The sequence below is a fragment of the Rhinoderma darwinii genome, chromosome 2 (assembly GCF_050947455.1).
Source record: "Rhinoderma darwinii isolate aRhiDar2 chromosome 2, aRhiDar2.hap1, whole genome shotgun sequence".
NCBI lineage: Eukaryota > Metazoa > Chordata > Amphibia > Anura > Rhinodermatidae > Rhinoderma > Rhinoderma darwinii.
This window is the reverse complement of record NC_134688.1, coordinates 452,323,753-452,341,640: the sequence shown is the minus strand read 5'-3', so window position 1 is coordinate 452,341,640 and position 17,888 is coordinate 452,323,753. Positions and strand designations below refer to the sequence as shown.

Genomic DNA, 17,888 nt, shown 5'->3' with positions numbered 1-17,888 from the left:
CGAAAGTCCCCCGAAGTTCTCCATGACAAACCTTGGACTTCTGTCGGCATCTCCATAGAAATGAATTGTGCACCGGTCGCGCTTGTGCGCATGCGTGATCAGCGCTCCTTTCATTTTTATTGAACTGCACAGACCCCGGAAGTCCAAGGTTTCTCATGGAGAACTTCGGGGGACCCCGTTCTCCTTATCGCTGCAAGCGATCACACTTGTATCCCCTATTTTGTGGATAAGGGATACATCTCTTTTGTAGGACAAAATATAGGCCGTTGTTTTTTTTGTGGTGGGGGTTGGGGCTGTATGGCGTTACCTACAGGGGGGTTTTAAAGCTGTATGGCGTTATCTACATGGGGGTTTGGGGCTGTATAACGTTATCTACGGGGGGTTGTAAGGCGTTATCTACAAGGGTGCTGTATGGCATTATATACAGGGGGAGGGCAGTACGGCGTAATACACAGGGGGGCTTTATGGTGTTATCTACAGGGGGAGGGCTGTATGGCAATATCTACAGGGGGACTGTATGGCGTTATCTACAGGGGGAGGGCTGTATGGCGTTATTTACAGGGGGCTGTATGGTGTTATCTACAGGGGGGCTGTATGGCGTTATCTACAGGGGTGGGCTGTAAGGCGTTATCTACAGGGGGCTGTATGCCGTTATCTACAGGGGGCTGTATGACGTTATCTACAGGGGGCTGTGTATGGCGCTATCTACAAGGGAGCTGTATGGTGCTATCTATAGGGGGAGCTGTGTGGCGGAATCTATAGGGAGGCACTATCTTCAAGGGGGGGTTGTGTGATACCCAGGGGATGGGCGGCCCCAGTCAAAAGTTTGCTATGGGGCCCAGTCTTTCCTAGTGTGGGGGGTACTGCTGAATGAAGGTGTCTCAATACTAATGTAAAGGGGGGGGGGGCCAGGGACAGGAGTCATATCTTGGAATATTATAGGCCTGTCTAAAAAGATGTGTTTTCAGGACACGTCTAAAACTGTGAATGTTAGGAATTAATCTGATTGTCTTGGGTAGAGCATTCCAGGGAAATGGTGCAACACGAGAAAAATCTTGGAGACCGGAGTGGGAGGTTCGGATTATGGCGGATGTTAATCTAAGGTCATTGGCATAACGTAGAGCACGGGTAGGGTGGTAGACAGAGATGAGGGAGGAGATGTAAGAAGGTGCAGCACTGTGGAGAGCTTTGTGGGTGAGAGTAATAAGTTTGAATTTAATTCTGAAGGGGATGGGCAACCAGTGCAGTGACTGGCACAGATGCGTTGGTGTAGCGGTTGGTTGGAAAGATGAGCCTGGCTGCTGAATTAAGGATCAATTGGAGAGGGGAGCGTTTAGTGAGGGGAAGACCGATTAGCAATAAGTTACAGTAATTAAGACAAGAGTAAATCAGAGCGTCAATGAGAGTTTGGGCTGTTTCCACAGTAAGGAATGAACAATTGTTACAGGTCTAAACCTACTACAAAATAATTTAGTTTAAGGTTTGGATCTTTAAATATGAGGCCAAGGCTACACAGAAACTGATTAACAACTGCAGTACCGTAATAAGTCAGTTGAGCTACAAAAATTGGTGAAATTTTCTAATGGATCAATGCCAACCAGTGTCTCTTAAGACCGCTCTCTATACTACGACTTGTGTGTGGGAATATATGTGTGTGTTGATATGTATGTGTAACAGTCTGACTCCTGCAATACGTAGCAAAAGAGCCAACCCGTGGGGGTAATTTCACCTATAGCACCACCTTTTCCACGATTTTGGCTAGAGTCAAGGAACTCGGCTGTCCCCAGGACTTAGGCTATGTTCACACAGAGTATTTTTCAGGCATAATTTCTGCCTCAAAATTCCGTTTGAAAGATTGAGGCAGATTTTCCTCTCCCTGCACGCCGATTTTCGCGGCGTTTTTCGCCTGCAGCCATTGGACGCTGCGGGCATAAAACGCCGCGAAATACTCTTTCTCTGCCTCCCATTGAAGTCAATGGGAGATCAGAGGCGGAAACGGCCGAAGATAGGGCATGTCGCTTCTTTCTCCCACGAGCCAGTTTTACTGCTCGCGGGAGAAAACCGCACCCACCTCCCATTGAAATCGACGGGAGGCATTTTAGGGCCGTTTTTGACCAGCTTTTTGGCGCGGTTTCCACGTCAAAAACCTCGTCAAAATACTCTGTGTGAACTTAGCCTTACCAGGGGCAAAACATAAACATAGTTGGTAAAGTCAATGGTTGGGTATCCTTGATAAAGGAAAGCCAGGAATGTGATAATGTAGGGGGTAATTCTGCAGGGTGGTCAGATGAGCCAAAGATTTGGGAATGGTGTTAAACAGAGCTGGGTAAGGAGAAAAGAAAAAAAAGGAATCAGAAAAGTTGGTCAAATCAGGAGAAGTAGGGAAGCATAAGCCTAGTGTAATGATGGGGGTAAGGAAACAGACAAGTGAGCCCTAATCTACCCGCCACTCAGTCCCTGCCTACTTGCAACGACCCGCCCTAGGCGACGGGGTACAACTGGGTAACGGTCCCTACGCTCAATAAGTGCACGACAGACAAACAGACAAGGGTACACAGAAGCAAGGGAAAAGGGGCAGTTGCCCACGGCAACACCGTGAGCAACAAGAGTGGTGAACGAGCCGAATAAAACCAGGAGTGTACGAGGTTCCAAACGCAGAGCAGGAGAGTAGTGAACAAGCCGAGTCAAACCAGGAGTGTACGAGGTACCAAACGCAGAGCAGGAGAGTAGTCAGTAAGCCAGGGTCAATACGGAGCAGGGTCAAATGGTTCAGAAGCTGCAGAAGGGCCAGGAAACCAAACGAGAAGAATCACAAGCAAGGAGGAACAGGAAAGGCAGGTATAAATAGACAGAGGGCGGGAGCTAGCTTCGTCTGGCCAGGCTGTGATAGGCTCTCCCACTCCTAAGCCTGCCATCCTGAGTGGTGGAAGATGGAGTCAGTCTCACAGACATAGAAGCAGGTGCAGACTTATTACCTATGGGCGTGGATACAGAAGCTGTGCCTGGCAGATCCTTAACACCTAGCTAGTTAAATTATACTCATAACTGAGGCCAATGTGTTGCCGTTTTAAATTCTGCACCTAGTTCCCTGATTGGCTGGGGCAGCCCTGCATTCTGTACGAGCACCGCCTGACATCACTGCCAGCCCCGTCTTGAGACTCATTGTGGTGGGACTGTAGGAAGGGATAGATGGCCCTGGATTGCGGGGATTATTGTGTGTGTACCGGCCTCAGTTATTGTTTTTTTGCCTATTTTGAGTATTGCATTATTGTATGCACTTCTATAAATGTCTGCTCTTTTCATTAGTGCCCGATCCTGCACTGTAAGATCATCGACAAGTACCTGTTGAAAAGACTCTTCTTAAATTGAATATATTTGTTCATGATCCTCTCACCCGACTTTAAAATGACTTTCTTTTTCTCAGGCGCAGCAGAGCACAACATCCCATTAGGAAATGCTAAGCCTGAATTCTGCTTTAAAAGTTAAGGCATTTGAGTCTAAATGTGCAAACCAGTGAAGTGTATACAGAATTGTACATGATAGATTAATTTGGCAAGGAGCGGGAAGGCAGAGCGCTCCAAGTTCATTATATGTAAAGTTTATGATCAGATTTTTAGCTTTCACATTTTTTACTTGAGAGATAGAGTGACATTTTCTGAAAAAAATTAATTATGATTTTACAGGGATATGTTTGTATATGAGTGAATATACTAATTCATTACAAATCGTATAACATATAAATAGTTTATTAGAATGATACTGCAGTGCCGCCGACTGTTACGCCAGAATGAAATTATCATGTAGCCTGTGCCGAATTGTCTAAGATGGTGGTACAGATTGTGGGATATGACGCAGCTACTGAAGCTAGCCATGTCCTTGCTGTAAGTTATGCCACAGTGGCATTAATATATGATAGATCCACTTTAAAAGGAGTTGTCTGTATTAGACAGCCCATATTCATATGCCAAGAAGCGTAACTTGAAGTTTCTGGATCTCAATAAAAAATGTGCAATGTGGAGGGAGTGTGGCTTGACCCAGTGAGACAGCTGGAAGGCAGGTGGTTGGGAGTAGTAATCCTGTATCACGGTCTGGTCACGATGTTCATGGCGGCAGGGCCTGTCTCCACTAGACCTCCCACTCTCCTAGGGCTGGCACAGTGATGAGGGCGTTGCACTTACATGAGAGTGGTAGTCGTTCCCCCAGGGCACACCGTGTGTGTAAGTGTCTCCCGGCTGGTGGAAGGTGGGGTGCCCTTGATGATAGGCAGGAGACTAGTAAAGTTGAACAAATAAAATCATGTTTTTTTTACTTGTCAGCAAATTGCAGAACACTTCCAAGATGGCGGAACACAATCTAAACGGCAGTCTTCCAACCATGGTCTGGCTGTGCTGGAGAAAAGGTTTCCCAAATCGTAACTTTTCTCTTGACTGTAATAATCCGTTTCTCTGACAAGCGGGATCCACCTGTAATCAATGAACAGGTGGATCCCCGCTGACACTGAACCGGTCGGGTCCGCGGGATTGACGGATTCTGTGTAAAATGAGCGATACAGCTGTTCTGTATAGAGAATACAGAACAGCTGTATCTCCAAAAGTAAAAAAAAAAATTAATAAAGACTAATAACAAAGTTACACTAAACACACTGACTAGTCTATTTATTAAGAAAATAAATAAAATGCTCTGAAAGGTGTACGTAGCCCTTAAAGGTTACTTTCTGATTGTCAGTGTATATTTGGGAATTGCAGTATATGTGTAGTAGGGTTACCAAAATAAAATTGATCAGAATTTACTACGCAGATTATTACTATAAGTCATATACATTCTATGCACTTCTATACACATAGTACAAAGAGTTAAATAAGAAATTCAGCTCTGCTACATCTGACTCGGTATTATTATGTGGTACATGTAAATAATTACACTTGACATCATATCAATGCATTATTATATTGTCTTTATACACTTCACATTCACGTATCTTAAATCTCTTTTTATGTTGTTCTAAGGCCTGCACTTAAGCGGTAATGTATTTGTACCAAACACAGCTGAGATTTGTTGTGCCCCCTCCCCCACCTACCTGCCCCCCTGAGATCACACATACGCCTTTGTATGTCTACGCCGTGATATGAAATCTTAAATGGAATTGCCCTTGGGGCTATACTGTAATTGCAGTGTGTTCTCTGGGGACAGGAGATGCTGTGATTTTCTTGCAGATGTAATGAGATTGGACTGTAAAGCACAAAATATTGTATAGTAACCCTTTATATGCTGCACAAAGCTGGAACCTTGGTCAAAGCAACAGTGTGAGAAATATGATAATGACATTTGATAATTATATTAATAACGACATTTGATAACGACAAGTTGAAGATGATGAACAGGAGGAGGGAGGACAGTGATAATGATATGACTTGATTATGTTTAGAGGATACCAATAATGATGACATAACAATGATAAGCAGAAGCCTAGACAGAGGGGCCGCTGTGGATATAGTGTTTTTGGACTTTCAAAGGCATTTGACGCTGTCCCTCATAGACGTCTAATGGGAAGTGCCTCCGTGTGGCGCGCGTGATTTTCACTCACCCATTGACTTCAATGGGTGCGTGATGCGCGAAATACGCTCAAAGAACGGACATGTCGTGAGTTTTTGGCAGCGGACTCACGCTGCGTAAAAATCATGCAACTGTCTGCACGGCCCCATAGACTAATATAGGTCCGTGCGACGCGCGTGAAAATCACGCGCGTTGCACAAATGTATATCCCGTTCGTCTGAATAAGCCCTTAGGATGTGCAGTTTGTTATTTGGTGGATCCACACGAGGATTAGCCCCATTCAATGGGACTAATCTGCATGTGGAAACCCGCCAGCTTTTCTGCGTGGAATCTGATCAATAATGACATATCACTTTTTTTTTCTTCCACAAAGTGTTTTTTTAAATCTGCACGGAAAATTTCGGAGTTATCTGCTCAGAAGCACAGATTTCCCATTGAAGTTCATAGATCGTCGGATTTCATTCAGATTTCGCCACAGAATTCTGCATGAAATCGAGAGTGTGTGAGTGGGGCCTTAGATTCCTTGAACCTAATAATAATGTAATAATTAAACGGGGCCGTCCACTGCTTCCCTTAGTGATGAGCTGATTGCGGAGAGTCCCGGTTTTGGGACCACTGGCGATAACATCCCCGATGACTGTTCATGTAAAGTCAACTTTGCTAGGAGAGGATGTCTATTAATGTTATATGCTCTAAAGTAAAGAACGCCTTTAGACAATCTCAACAACAAAAAATATATATATATAAATATATAAGAAATATATAAAATAAGGAATAGTATTCTGCAGGTGCTTGTCTTCGTTCTGCCCTGTATAAAATCATAGCCAAAGATGTTTCCTGATGGAATTACCTTATCGCTATCGTGATGATACATTTTCTTTACTAGCTATACATAATCAAAGCTCCTGAGATGCGAAGGAACAAAAAAATAAGGTTCTTCCAGCAGATGTATTGATATTTGCATCCACTTTAAATTGCACTGTCAGTGACGACACCATTTATCAATAACATGAGCAATATTCTATCTTTATAAGCCCTGGCACGGTAGAATGGCTGAAGTCCCGCAAGGCTCTACATATACCCCCCCCCCCCCCCCCGCAGGTTCCTAGGCAACTATTCTAACACATCGGCTCGATTGTGAGGAGAGGTTAAAATAAGGATAATGAAACTGTGCAGAAACAGCAGCACTGAAATGGGAAAAGGGAACGAGCAGCTTTGTAAGATGACTCGCAGTGCATGGCTTATTTAAAGGGGTAATATGGTTTCCGCAAATAAAGCTTATTCATTGTATATAATAAAAAAATTAAACCATTTTTCAATACACTTTCTAGATCAAATCCTCACGTTTTTCAAGAGCTCTGCTTGCATTCATTCAAAAGGAACCTTCATTGTTTACTTCCAGAGGATAAAAATCTATCCTGGTCATGTGATGATAACACAGGTGCACGGTCGTTAGTAGAATGTTGACTGTACTGTAACGAGCCATGCTCCTGTGTGCCATCCCATGACTAGATAGTGGATCAGTAGGAAATAACTCGATCCGTCGTGGTTCAGAAAAATCTAAGATCTTGCCCCTCACCAGGGATGTCTATACATTGCCCCATTGTATCTTCTATCAATAGTAAGAACCGGCAACTATGAACAATAATTATTCTCCTGTTATTTCTCATAATGTAAACTCCCATCATTGTCTGCGCTCTACTTTTTTATCAATATTTTGAATGAAAGAAGAGATTGAAGAAAGATTAAAATGGGAAAAATACCCAATGGCGGCCTACTGTACCGTATATAAACAAAGCCAAAATGTCTTACATCGGCATAACATAAAGATAAACAATATCTTCACAAAAACAATTGATTTCAAATGCAGCAGTGACGTACACAGAGGAACGGGGGCTCCATGACCGAGATCAAACTGGACCTCATTAATCTTGCCGGGGTTTACCAGTTCTTGTTTCCTCTTTTACCCACTTTCCAGGATCCTGGAGCCAATTCTTCACCTCCTTGTGTGCTAGCAATGCAGTGCTTTTGGACAGGGAAGTCCTGCATAGACCCCCTCCCCCCTCCAACTAAAAGTAAAAAAGGTTGGACCGATGAGGACTGGCCCCCCACTCTCTAAGGGCCAACTAGCAGCTGCATGGTCTGCCTCTAATTACATATGTTCTTGTTATTAAGTTTGCATATAATACATTTAACCCTCTATTGCTAATTGCTTAATAAATGGTCTTTTCTATGATACTTGGGTTACTTCTTGATTGTATTATAACTGGCCACCATTTCTTCTCTTAAAAGTGATCTATCCAAGAAATATACATACCTGGTGATCACCTAAAGAAAGGGATTTGCTAAAATATTAAAAGGGAATTCTACTTTTTTGTTTCCATGCATTGTATTGAGAAATATCAGAAGATAAAAATAGTTTAAAAAAAGTAATGGGATTGTCACGGCTATCCAGGACAGAGGGGCTTCAACACTCTGTAATGCACCCGAAACTTTTTAATGCCAGTTAAGATTTTCATAAGTTCAAAATACGAAATAATGCCCTAATGTTGGACTGAGTTATATATCTTGAAGGCACGCCCTTAGAATTAATTCAACACTACCCACCAGTACAGGACAAGTGTATGAGGATGTTTTTATGCTTTCACATAATGTCCATATTATTAATCTGGGATTATTATGAATAGATTGTTTGTCAAATAACCCAAAAATTTCATAAACCCCAAGTGATCCTCTCCACTGCTGGCTTCAGATTGGTCTGTCCCGTGTTGGTCCTCATGGGCTCTGTTTTTCTCGGGCTTATTAATGTGTTAGAACCTAGATCAGCACCCTAGCCCTCACCCAAGTGACTCAAAAACACTGCCACCCCCATCATTCTAGGAATCTCTATCGGGGTCTCAACCCAAAGTTTCCTTTTGATGTTATCGTCTAAAAAGACGCAATGACAAATCAGAAGTTGAATTGTAGGGTTACCAGATAATCAGCAGTCTGGAAAATCAATTTGTGAGGTTTAAGGCTGGAATCACACATACAGTTTTGATGCAGTTTATGGTGCAGTTATTGGCTCCGTTTTTTGAGCCAAAGCCAGAAGTGGATCTATAAGGAAGGAAAGGTATAAAGAGAAGACTGATATATCTCCTTTCCTTTTTGTCCACTCTGGTGATTTACATAAACACTGAGCCAAAAACTGCATCAAAACTGTGTGTGTGTGTGTGTGTGTGTGTGTGTGTGTGTGTGTGTGTGTGTGTGTGTGTGTGTGTGTGCGTGCGTGCGTGCGTGCATGCGTGTGTGTGTGTGTGTGTGTATGTGTGATCCTGGCCTAATGCTGGAATCCCACATGAAAATGTTAACGTGGTTCAAGGTGCAGTTGATGCAGTTTTTTTGAAGCCACACAATGCAGTCTAAGGCTAGGATCACACACACACACACACACACACACACACGCAGTTTTGATGCCGTTTTTGTGACATTTTTTTGGCAGTTTTTTTAGCCAAACACAGAAGTGGATCCAAAAGAAAGGAGATGCGTTAGTCTTTTCTTTATACTTTCCCTTCCTTTGGGATCCACTTCAGACTTTGGCTCAAAAAAACTGCCACACAAACTGCATCAAAACTGTGTGTATGTGATGCTGACCAAAATGTGTTTTTTGCTATAACAAAATGGTACGGTTCTGGCGCAAATCACAAAAAATAAAAGCATTTTGACCACGACGAGTGAACCCAGCCTTATGTATAGGGTACAAAGGTCAGCCAATGACTTAGAGCCGGGCCTGACACGGTCGCTGCCTGTAGCACTAAGTGACTCCATTCCCATTTTGTTTACGACAAATTGTTATAAATTACAACAAGAACACTGTTATTTTGTGACAGATAAATACGGACTAAAGCAGCAGTTCATAAATTTACTAAATATATTATGCATAATGTGAACAGCTTGTACAAAATCCAGCACAGTCATATGTGGGAGCAGGACTACATTTGTTAGCAATATTCACATTTATTTTTTATATATTTTATGTATTATTTTTTTTACTTTTTTAACTACCTAAGTCTCCATAAAAATGTTGTAGATGTTTAATTCGGTATTTGGGCATGATAGATTGCATTCATGAATCCAAATTAAAATACCTCAATTAGTCTAGGGCTCCATGGCCACTCACATGAGCCGTGGTGAAATTACAGGATTAGGCCCCCTGCACAGGACAGTGCCCACGGTCTGTGATTACGGGAATGGCCGGCCACTGATGACTGCCAACAGCTACCAACATTTGCGGGCCATGCTACCATATAAGTCCACCAAAAATGTATTCAAAGCTTCCAATAATTAGTCAAGACATATAAATATCGGAAAAACCAAAAAATGTCTAAACAGAAATAACAACAAAGTATTTCTAAATTTCACAAAATACCAATCTTTATTGTCCCGTTACGGGAATAGCCCCCCTTTTTCCCACAATTATATACAATAGTTAAAAAACATATAATAAAAAACAACCTCGGACAAGAGAGACCACCATAATATGATGAAGTTATAAGTCAATAAGAACACCAATAATAAGGTTAAGTGTTTACACAGGAGACCAAGTATCTAAAATATGGTCTCTCTGGTTGCACCATAGGATTATTGCAAAATGACAATAACAAAATAGCAAGAAATATCAATGTATAGATAATTTACCTATGGTGGACATGCTGATGGATGACAGTCTCCGATCCAAGGAAACACCCCGACGTGCGTTTTGCTACCTTCGTCAACGCCTAACGCATACCTCCCAGCTTTCAAGTATTGCAAAGGGGCAAATTGTTTCCCTTTTAAGCCACACCAAAATCCCGCCCAATCCCTGACCATACACACCCGCTTTAGCCCGCACAGTATCATGCTCCCATAGTACCTCCCACACAGTATAATGCCAAATAGCTGCCCCTAAACAGTATAATGTCATCATAGCTGCCCCCATACAGTATAATGCCCCCACAAATGCCCCCATACAGTATAATGCCCCCATAGCTGTCCCATACAGTATAATGCCCCATAGCTGCCCTTAGTGCCAGTGCCCACATATAAAGTGCCAATGCTCACATAGTGCCACAGTGCCCATGTAGATAGTGCCACACCCACTTAAAGATAGTGACACCCCCCTGTAGATAGCGATACCCCTTGTAGCCATTGGGACTCCCTCTAGGGGCGGAATCCCCAGCCAAAGTGTCGGCAACTCCGTGGCCAGGGATTCCGCTCCAGGAGGAGCCACTGATGTCCCTGTCCATATATGGACAGTTTTGTCAAGGATATCCTCTAGGTGCGCAATCCCGGGCCATAGCATTGGCAACACTCTGGCAGGGGATTCCGCAATGGAGGAGCCACTGACGTCACTGTCCATATATGTAAAGTTTCACTGTGCCCGGATAGTCCTCTGTAGTAATGCTGAAGGAGGGAGCTGATGCTTCCCTGCTTCAGCATTGGGTTCAGTTGTATCTGCATCGTGGGGATGCAGATACAGTTGACACTGGGAGTCCAGAACATACCACCAGCCACCCGAGACAGCGGGACACCGCCCAAAATCCGGGACTGTCCCGCTGGATGGTTGGGAGGTATGGCTTAATGTCATGAGACCTTCTAACAAAATGGGATTGTGCAAAGGAGCGAACCTTTTGGAGGAACGTAATGACCTCTTGGCACTCCTTGGGGTGGCCGTCACACATCATAGCAATGGACTATATTTGCCCACTTGTAACCTGTATTTAGATCCATAAAGTTGAACCTCAGGTCTCCTTCTTTCCCTATAAGACCAGGATCACACACACACACAAAGACGCAGTTTTGATGCAGTTTTTGGTGCAGTTTTTGTTTTTTTGCCAAATTCAGAAATGAATCCAAAAGGAAGGAAAGATATAAAGCAAAGACTGAAGCATCTCCTTTCTTTTGTGTCCACTCCTGTATTTGGCTTAAAAAAAAAAACCACACCAAAAACTGCATCAAAACGACATGTGTGATTCTAGCCTGAGAAGTTATAACTGGTTTCTGTGGTTTCCTGGACACGTTGGTGGTCCACACCCTTCATTAGTGGTTTTACAGAAAGGAAGTCCTGTTCCCTGTCATCTGCCTGAGACTATAAGGGTATGTTCACACGGCCAAATTTCAGACGTATACGAGGCGTATTATGCCTCGTTTTACGTCTGAAAATATGGCTACAATACGTCGGCAAACATCTGGCCATTCATTTGAATGGGTTTGCCGACGTACTGTGCAGACGACCTGTTATTTACGCGTCGTCGTTTGACAGCTGTCAAACGACGACTCGTAAAAATACAGCCTCGTCAAAAGAAGTGCAGGACACTTCTTTCAGACGTTTTTGGAGCTGTTTTCTCATAGACTCCAATGAAAACAGCTCCAAAAACGAGTTGGTAAAAAAATGAGTTGGTAAAAATGCGAGTTGGTAAAAAACGTCTGAAAAGCAGGGTCTGTTTTCCCTTGAAAACAGCTCTGGATTTTCAGACGTTTTGGTTGACTACGTGTGAACATACCCTAAGGATTCCCAGCATGGAGCTCCGTGATAATGACTGCCATGTGTCGGTGTACCTTGCTGTAGACGATTCTGCCTCATTCTGCTTTTTCCCAAATCAAATGCTCATTTTTAGTTGTGCTGCAGATATAAGTACAGAAGACAATTATTCTACATATATTTATTATATTTAATATTAAATCGTACTCATTACTGATGATTTGTTATCATAATATTCATCCATTCTATTAGGGTATGTTCACACGGCAGCGTCCAATACGCCTCAAATTACGTAATTGCTCGTACTCGCGTTTTTCGCGGCATCAATTACGGACGTAATTGGAGCTGTTTTTCAATGGAGTCAATGAAAAGCAGCTCCATTTATGTCTCAAGAAGTGACATGCACTTCTTTAACGCGTAAAAAAAAAAGCCTGTGTGCACAAAGCATCGTAAACCCCATTGATTTCAATGGGCAGATGTTTGCCGGCGGTTTGGAGCAGTATTTTCGGACGTAAATCGAGGCGTAAAACACCCGAATTACGTCCGTAAATAGGGCGTGTGAACATACCCTTAGCTTGTAAGACCTCGTGCACACCATTGTATTATAAGGCCTCGTGCGCACCGTTGTATTATAAGGCCTCGTGCACACCATTGTATTGTAAGGCCTCGTGCACACCATTGTATTGTAAGGCCTCGTGCACACCATTGTATTGTAAGGCCTCGTGCACACCATTGTATTGTAAGGCCTCGTGCACACCATTGTATTGTAAGGCCTCGTGCACACCATTGTATTGTAAGGCCTCGTGCACACCATTGTATTATAAGGCCTCGTGCACACCATTGTATTATAAGGCCTCGTGCACACCATTGTATTATAAGGCCTCGTGCACACCATTGTATTATAAGGCCTCGTGCACACCATTGTATTATAAGGCCTCATGCACACCATTGTATTGTAAGGCCTCGTGCACACCATTGTATTGTAAGACCTCGTGCACACCATTGTATTATAAGGCCTCTTGCACACCATTGTATTATAAGGCCTCGTGCACACCATTGTATTATAAGGCCTCGTGCACACCATTGTATTGTAAGGCCTCGTGCACACCATTGTATTGTAAGGCCTCGTGCACACCATTGTATTGTAAGGCCTCGTGCACACCATTGTATTATAAGGCCTCGTGCACACCCTTGTATTATGGCAGCCGTAATACAACGCCTATAGAAATCTATGGGCCCATACTTTAAGGGCCAGTTCACACAGAGTTTTTTTACACATTTTTTGATGAGAAAACCGCGTCGGAAAATGCGTCAAAAAACGGATGAAAATGCCTCCCTTTGATTTCAATGGGAGGTGGAGGCGTTTTTTTCCTACGAGCAGAAAAACCGTCTCGTGGGAAAAAGAAGCAACATGCCCTATCTTCGGGCGTTTAGGTCTCTGACCTCCCATTGACATCAATGGGAGGCAGAGAAAGCGTATTTTCCCTACATTTTTGCCCGTGGCGCTCAATGGCCACGAGCGAAGAACGCGGCAAACAGGCAGATCAAAATCTGTGTGAACATAGCCTAAGATGTATAACAACCACTATAGCCGCTATTCTATTGACCATAACTTTACTTGTGGGGTGTCCCCTTGCTATTTTACCTAGTCATATAGTGATACGTCCTTGGCGCCATCTACATATCTTGGCTATTACCCGGAAACTGAGAAGGATAATTCAAGGATATATTTACTGATACTACTTTTATATTACCCATTTTTAATGGATTGGTTTTTTTTTAGGGGCAAATTACCTTTTTTCTGTTAGCATTTGATTAGTATTGCTGAATAAAATCTCTTTGAATGGTATCAAAGTGGGTGTCCATTCTAGGTAATACAGTTTAAAGTGTGTCCCCCCCCCCCCCCCCCAATTCAATTTTCCTGCCTGATGGGGAGAGTGGGCATGGAGGCAGTCGTACAACACCCGGAGAGTCTCATGCATGGGTAATATTCTAATTATTGAGACCCATGCACCAGACTCTCTGGGCATTGTATGATTGCCTCAGCAACTGCACCTCCCAACGTGCACCCTACACCACGCTTCGCCCGAAGTCAGAGCGGGTAAGGGTATGTGCTCACGACCTCTTTTCAGACGTAATGGAGGCGTTTTACACCTCGAATTACGCCTGAAAAGACGGCTTCAATACGTCGGCAAACATCTGCCCATTGCTTGCAATGGGTCTTACGATGTTCTGTGCAGACGAGCTGTCATTTTACGCGTCGCTGTCAAAAGACGGCGTGTAAAATTACGCCCGCAGCAAAGAAGTGCATGTCACTTCTTGGAACGTAATTGGAGCCGTTTTTCATTGACTCCAATGAAGAACAGCTCCAATTAAGTCCGTAAAAAACGCCGCGAAAAACGTGTGCACTTGTAAAAACGTCTGAAATTCTGGAGCTATTTTCTCCTGAAAACAGCTCCGTAATTTCAGACGTATTTGGCGTTGTCGTGTGCACATACCCTAACTATTGTACTCTGTGCTCCAGATCTGCATCATACAATCATCCTGTTTGCAAATGCAAAGTTATTTTCTGGTGTCCAAAGGAGATGTCCATGTATGTCCATGGACAGAGAAGTTCATCCTATATGTCTCTTCACCTCCTGTTTCTGCTGCCTCTGTAGCAACACCTTAGAGCTGAGTTGTCAATCAAACTCCAGTACCGCCCACATGTGTTAAATTACTTGAGATGGGTGTTGAAAAAGTTGAAGGGACCTCAGTCCATTATTTTCAAGATCGGCGGAAGTCCCAGATTTCTTAACCCCACAGATCATAATATTCATGCGGTATGCCATAACATTATATGATGGGAATACCCCTTTAAGAATAGGTTAGCCGACCCTGCTGGGATAAAAATTGACTTAATCATTTCCAACTTATGGCAATGTAAATTTGTAGAAAGTAACGAAGGTCTCAGATAGCACTAGGTTGTCGATGGGTGCATAGATAGGGGCCCAACCCACTATAAACTGTCAAGATGTATAACCCAGGGCCACACCAATTGGACTAGATTTCAAAAAGAATGTATTTTTGAAATCTACTCCGATTGGTGTGCGTTATACATCTTCACTGAAAATTTTTAGAAGTTACAGATCAACTTTTAAAGGGAATGTGTTGTTAGCAAAAAATGTATTTTTCTTTTTAGTTAAACAATTAGTGTGTGGGTGATTAAACATTGTTCTAATTTTTTTTATTTTTTTCACGAGTCAGGAAATATTATAAATTGGATTCAATTGGATTCTAATTTATAATATTTCCCATTGCTGGTCACTAGATGGAGCAATTCCCAAAATTGCAGCATTGCATGTGGTAAAGCAACCACATTGCTTTATGCTGCAAAATTGGGAAAAAATCCCTCGCTCTAGTGAGCTCTCAGAATCCCCCCTCCCTTATCCTGGCTAGTGCCGGGAGATACGAGGGGATTGAACGGTCAAACCTCCTACACTGTGTGTCGCCATTTTTTGAGCTAACACACAGTGTAATAGGTTAACATACACTAGTAAACACACAGTAAAACACGAACATACATAGAAATCACTTACCTGCTCCAGTCGCCGCCGCTCCCTCCGGCCCGTCCGCTCCGTCTGCTGCCGCTGCTCCATGTGCACAAGTCCGGAAGCCGCGACCGGAAGTAGTAATCTTACTGTCCGGCCGCGACTTCCGGTCCACAGGAAGATGGTGCCGGATGGCGCGCATTTCAAATTGGACTGTGTGGGAGCGGCGCATGCGCCGTTCCCACACAGACGGCGTACACCATAGTGGATGGAACGGGCCCCGTTCGCAGTCCCTATGGGACTGGAGCTGCCGTATTCCATGTCTGTATGTGTCGTTAATCGACACATACAGAAATGGAAAAAAAAATGGCAGCCCCCATAGGGAAGAAAAAGTGTAAAAATAAAAAGAAGTAACACACAAACACACAAATAAATACAAACGTTTTTTATAAAACACTAAAAGCAAACTGATATAAAAAATTTTTGGTAGTGACACTGGTCCTTTAAGAGCGGAATGACAAGAAGCGTCTGTTTTACTACAGAAACAATTACAATAATGCTTGTACCAGCAAAACGCCACCGTATACAAGTGAGTAATTATCACTGGATTAAGACGTCTGTAACCCACAGGCCACATTCAGATGCTGTTTCCTGCCTCTATTCCTTATGATATTCGGCAGTTCTTCTCATCAACATATAAATTGTCCAATTCTTGGATTTTACTTACTGACATTAGTTTAGAGATGTAGCGGAGAAAATATAACAGACATTACAGTAGTAACGTTACTTTATTAGGGTTCCCTTACTTATAATGGGGCACATTAGGCATCTGTCATTCGGAGCCCAGCATGTGGCAACAGGGCACCCCTCGTGTGGAGTTAATCCTATATTATTATGATAGCATGGAATGTGAATTTTTGTTATATTCTTGATGACATCATCTGGACAATGTTTTCTGAGCAAATTCACAGTATAATTGAACTACTGAAATTGGGAGAATTTTTTTTTTGCCGCTGCTTCCCTGCAGGTGCTGTCAGAAGAGTACAGGAGCCATTTACAACAGCCTGTATTCTGTGAATGGTCTTCTCACCTGGGTTGTTGCTATAGGGGGTTCAGAGGTAGTAGTCACAACTCGACCCTAGTGCCTAACTGGACCCCTAGTGCCTAACTGGAAAGGGGAACCCAGTATTATAAATGACACATGATAGGTGGGGGGGGGGACATGTTACAGATTTTGCATTGGGGCCCAGGAGCTTTAAGTTAGGCCCCTGGTTCTCACAATGTTTTATTCTTGGATGTATTTAGTTATTATTATTTAACATGATTCTATATTTTCTATTTCAGGGGCACAGCGATAGCTGGAATAGTGTTTGGAATTGTCTTCATCATGGGGGTAATTGCAGGAATTGCCATATGTATCTGCATGTGTATGAAGAGTAGCCGAGGGACCCGCGTCGGGGTGATCAGGGCGACACATATCAACGCCATCAGTTCTTACTCAGGTAAGGGGGGGCTACTTTCAGGACCTGGTCTCTAAGGCTCTATTCCCATCTGCATCGTAGCTTCTAATTATAACGCAAGTTATGACGCTGTTCCGAATCCCATGGACGACAAATGCCACCAATGCCCAACAGTCCCCGTTGAATTAAAATGAGGTTAGTCGGGTTCTGTTGTGGATACAGAGCTATTCTTCACATCAAATCTGATTAAATTTGTGATGGAGGCTCTGAACAGATGTGAACGCAGCCTAAGAATTTCATGATATCTGCTGCTCCAAGTCTCCAAGTTCCTTCCTATGTCCCATGCACATTAACACATTGTTGTCAATTCTTATCTAAATAAAGCTCAATGCATTATATTAAATTCTGCAACTAAGGCTTCGTTCACATCTGCATCAGGGCTCCGTTCATGGGTTCCGTCTTACGGAAAACATAGGTTTCCATTTGCATTACCATTGATTTCAATGGTGACGGATCCGGTCCAAATGGTTTCCGTTTCTCTAAGTTGTGTAAGGGTTCCGTAGTTTTGAACAACGGTGACAAATAGAAAGCATTTGCACCGGATTCATCACCATTGAAATCAATGGTAATGCAAACGGAAACCTGTGGTTTCCCATTGTTTCAGATTTGATTCCGTTCATAGGTTCCCCTAACAGAAAGCTCAGACGGAACCCATGAATGGAGCCCTGACGCAGATGTGTACGAAGCCTTACTTATATAATATCGGTTTCAATTCCCCACAATTTTCAAGATCTCTGCTTGCTATCAGTGAAAGAAAACTTTGCTCCAATATATCCAGTCTACACA

At 43.1% G+C, this 17,888-nt stretch overlaps 1 protein-coding gene and 1 long non-coding RNA gene across 2 annotated transcripts in view; one reads left to right on the top strand and one right to left on the bottom strand.

Annotated features, from left to right (window-relative positions):
* Positions 1 to 17,888, bottom strand: part of LOC142741568 (uncharacterized) — a 459,428-nt gene that overhangs the window by 429,278 nt on the left and 12,262 nt on the right. The gene's annotated exons all lie outside the window — the stretch shown is intronic.
* The window catches only part of CYYR1 (cysteine and tyrosine rich 1), a 77,014-nt gene that overhangs the window by 52,531 nt on the left and 6,595 nt on the right, over positions 1 to 17,888 (top strand). Inside the window, exon 4 of the mRNA XM_075850928.1 lies at positions 16,927 to 17,084. Coding sequence (XP_075707043.1) covers positions 16,927 to 17,084 — 158 coding nt within the window. The remainder of the gene's footprint in view (positions 1 to 16,926; positions 17,085 to 17,888) is intronic.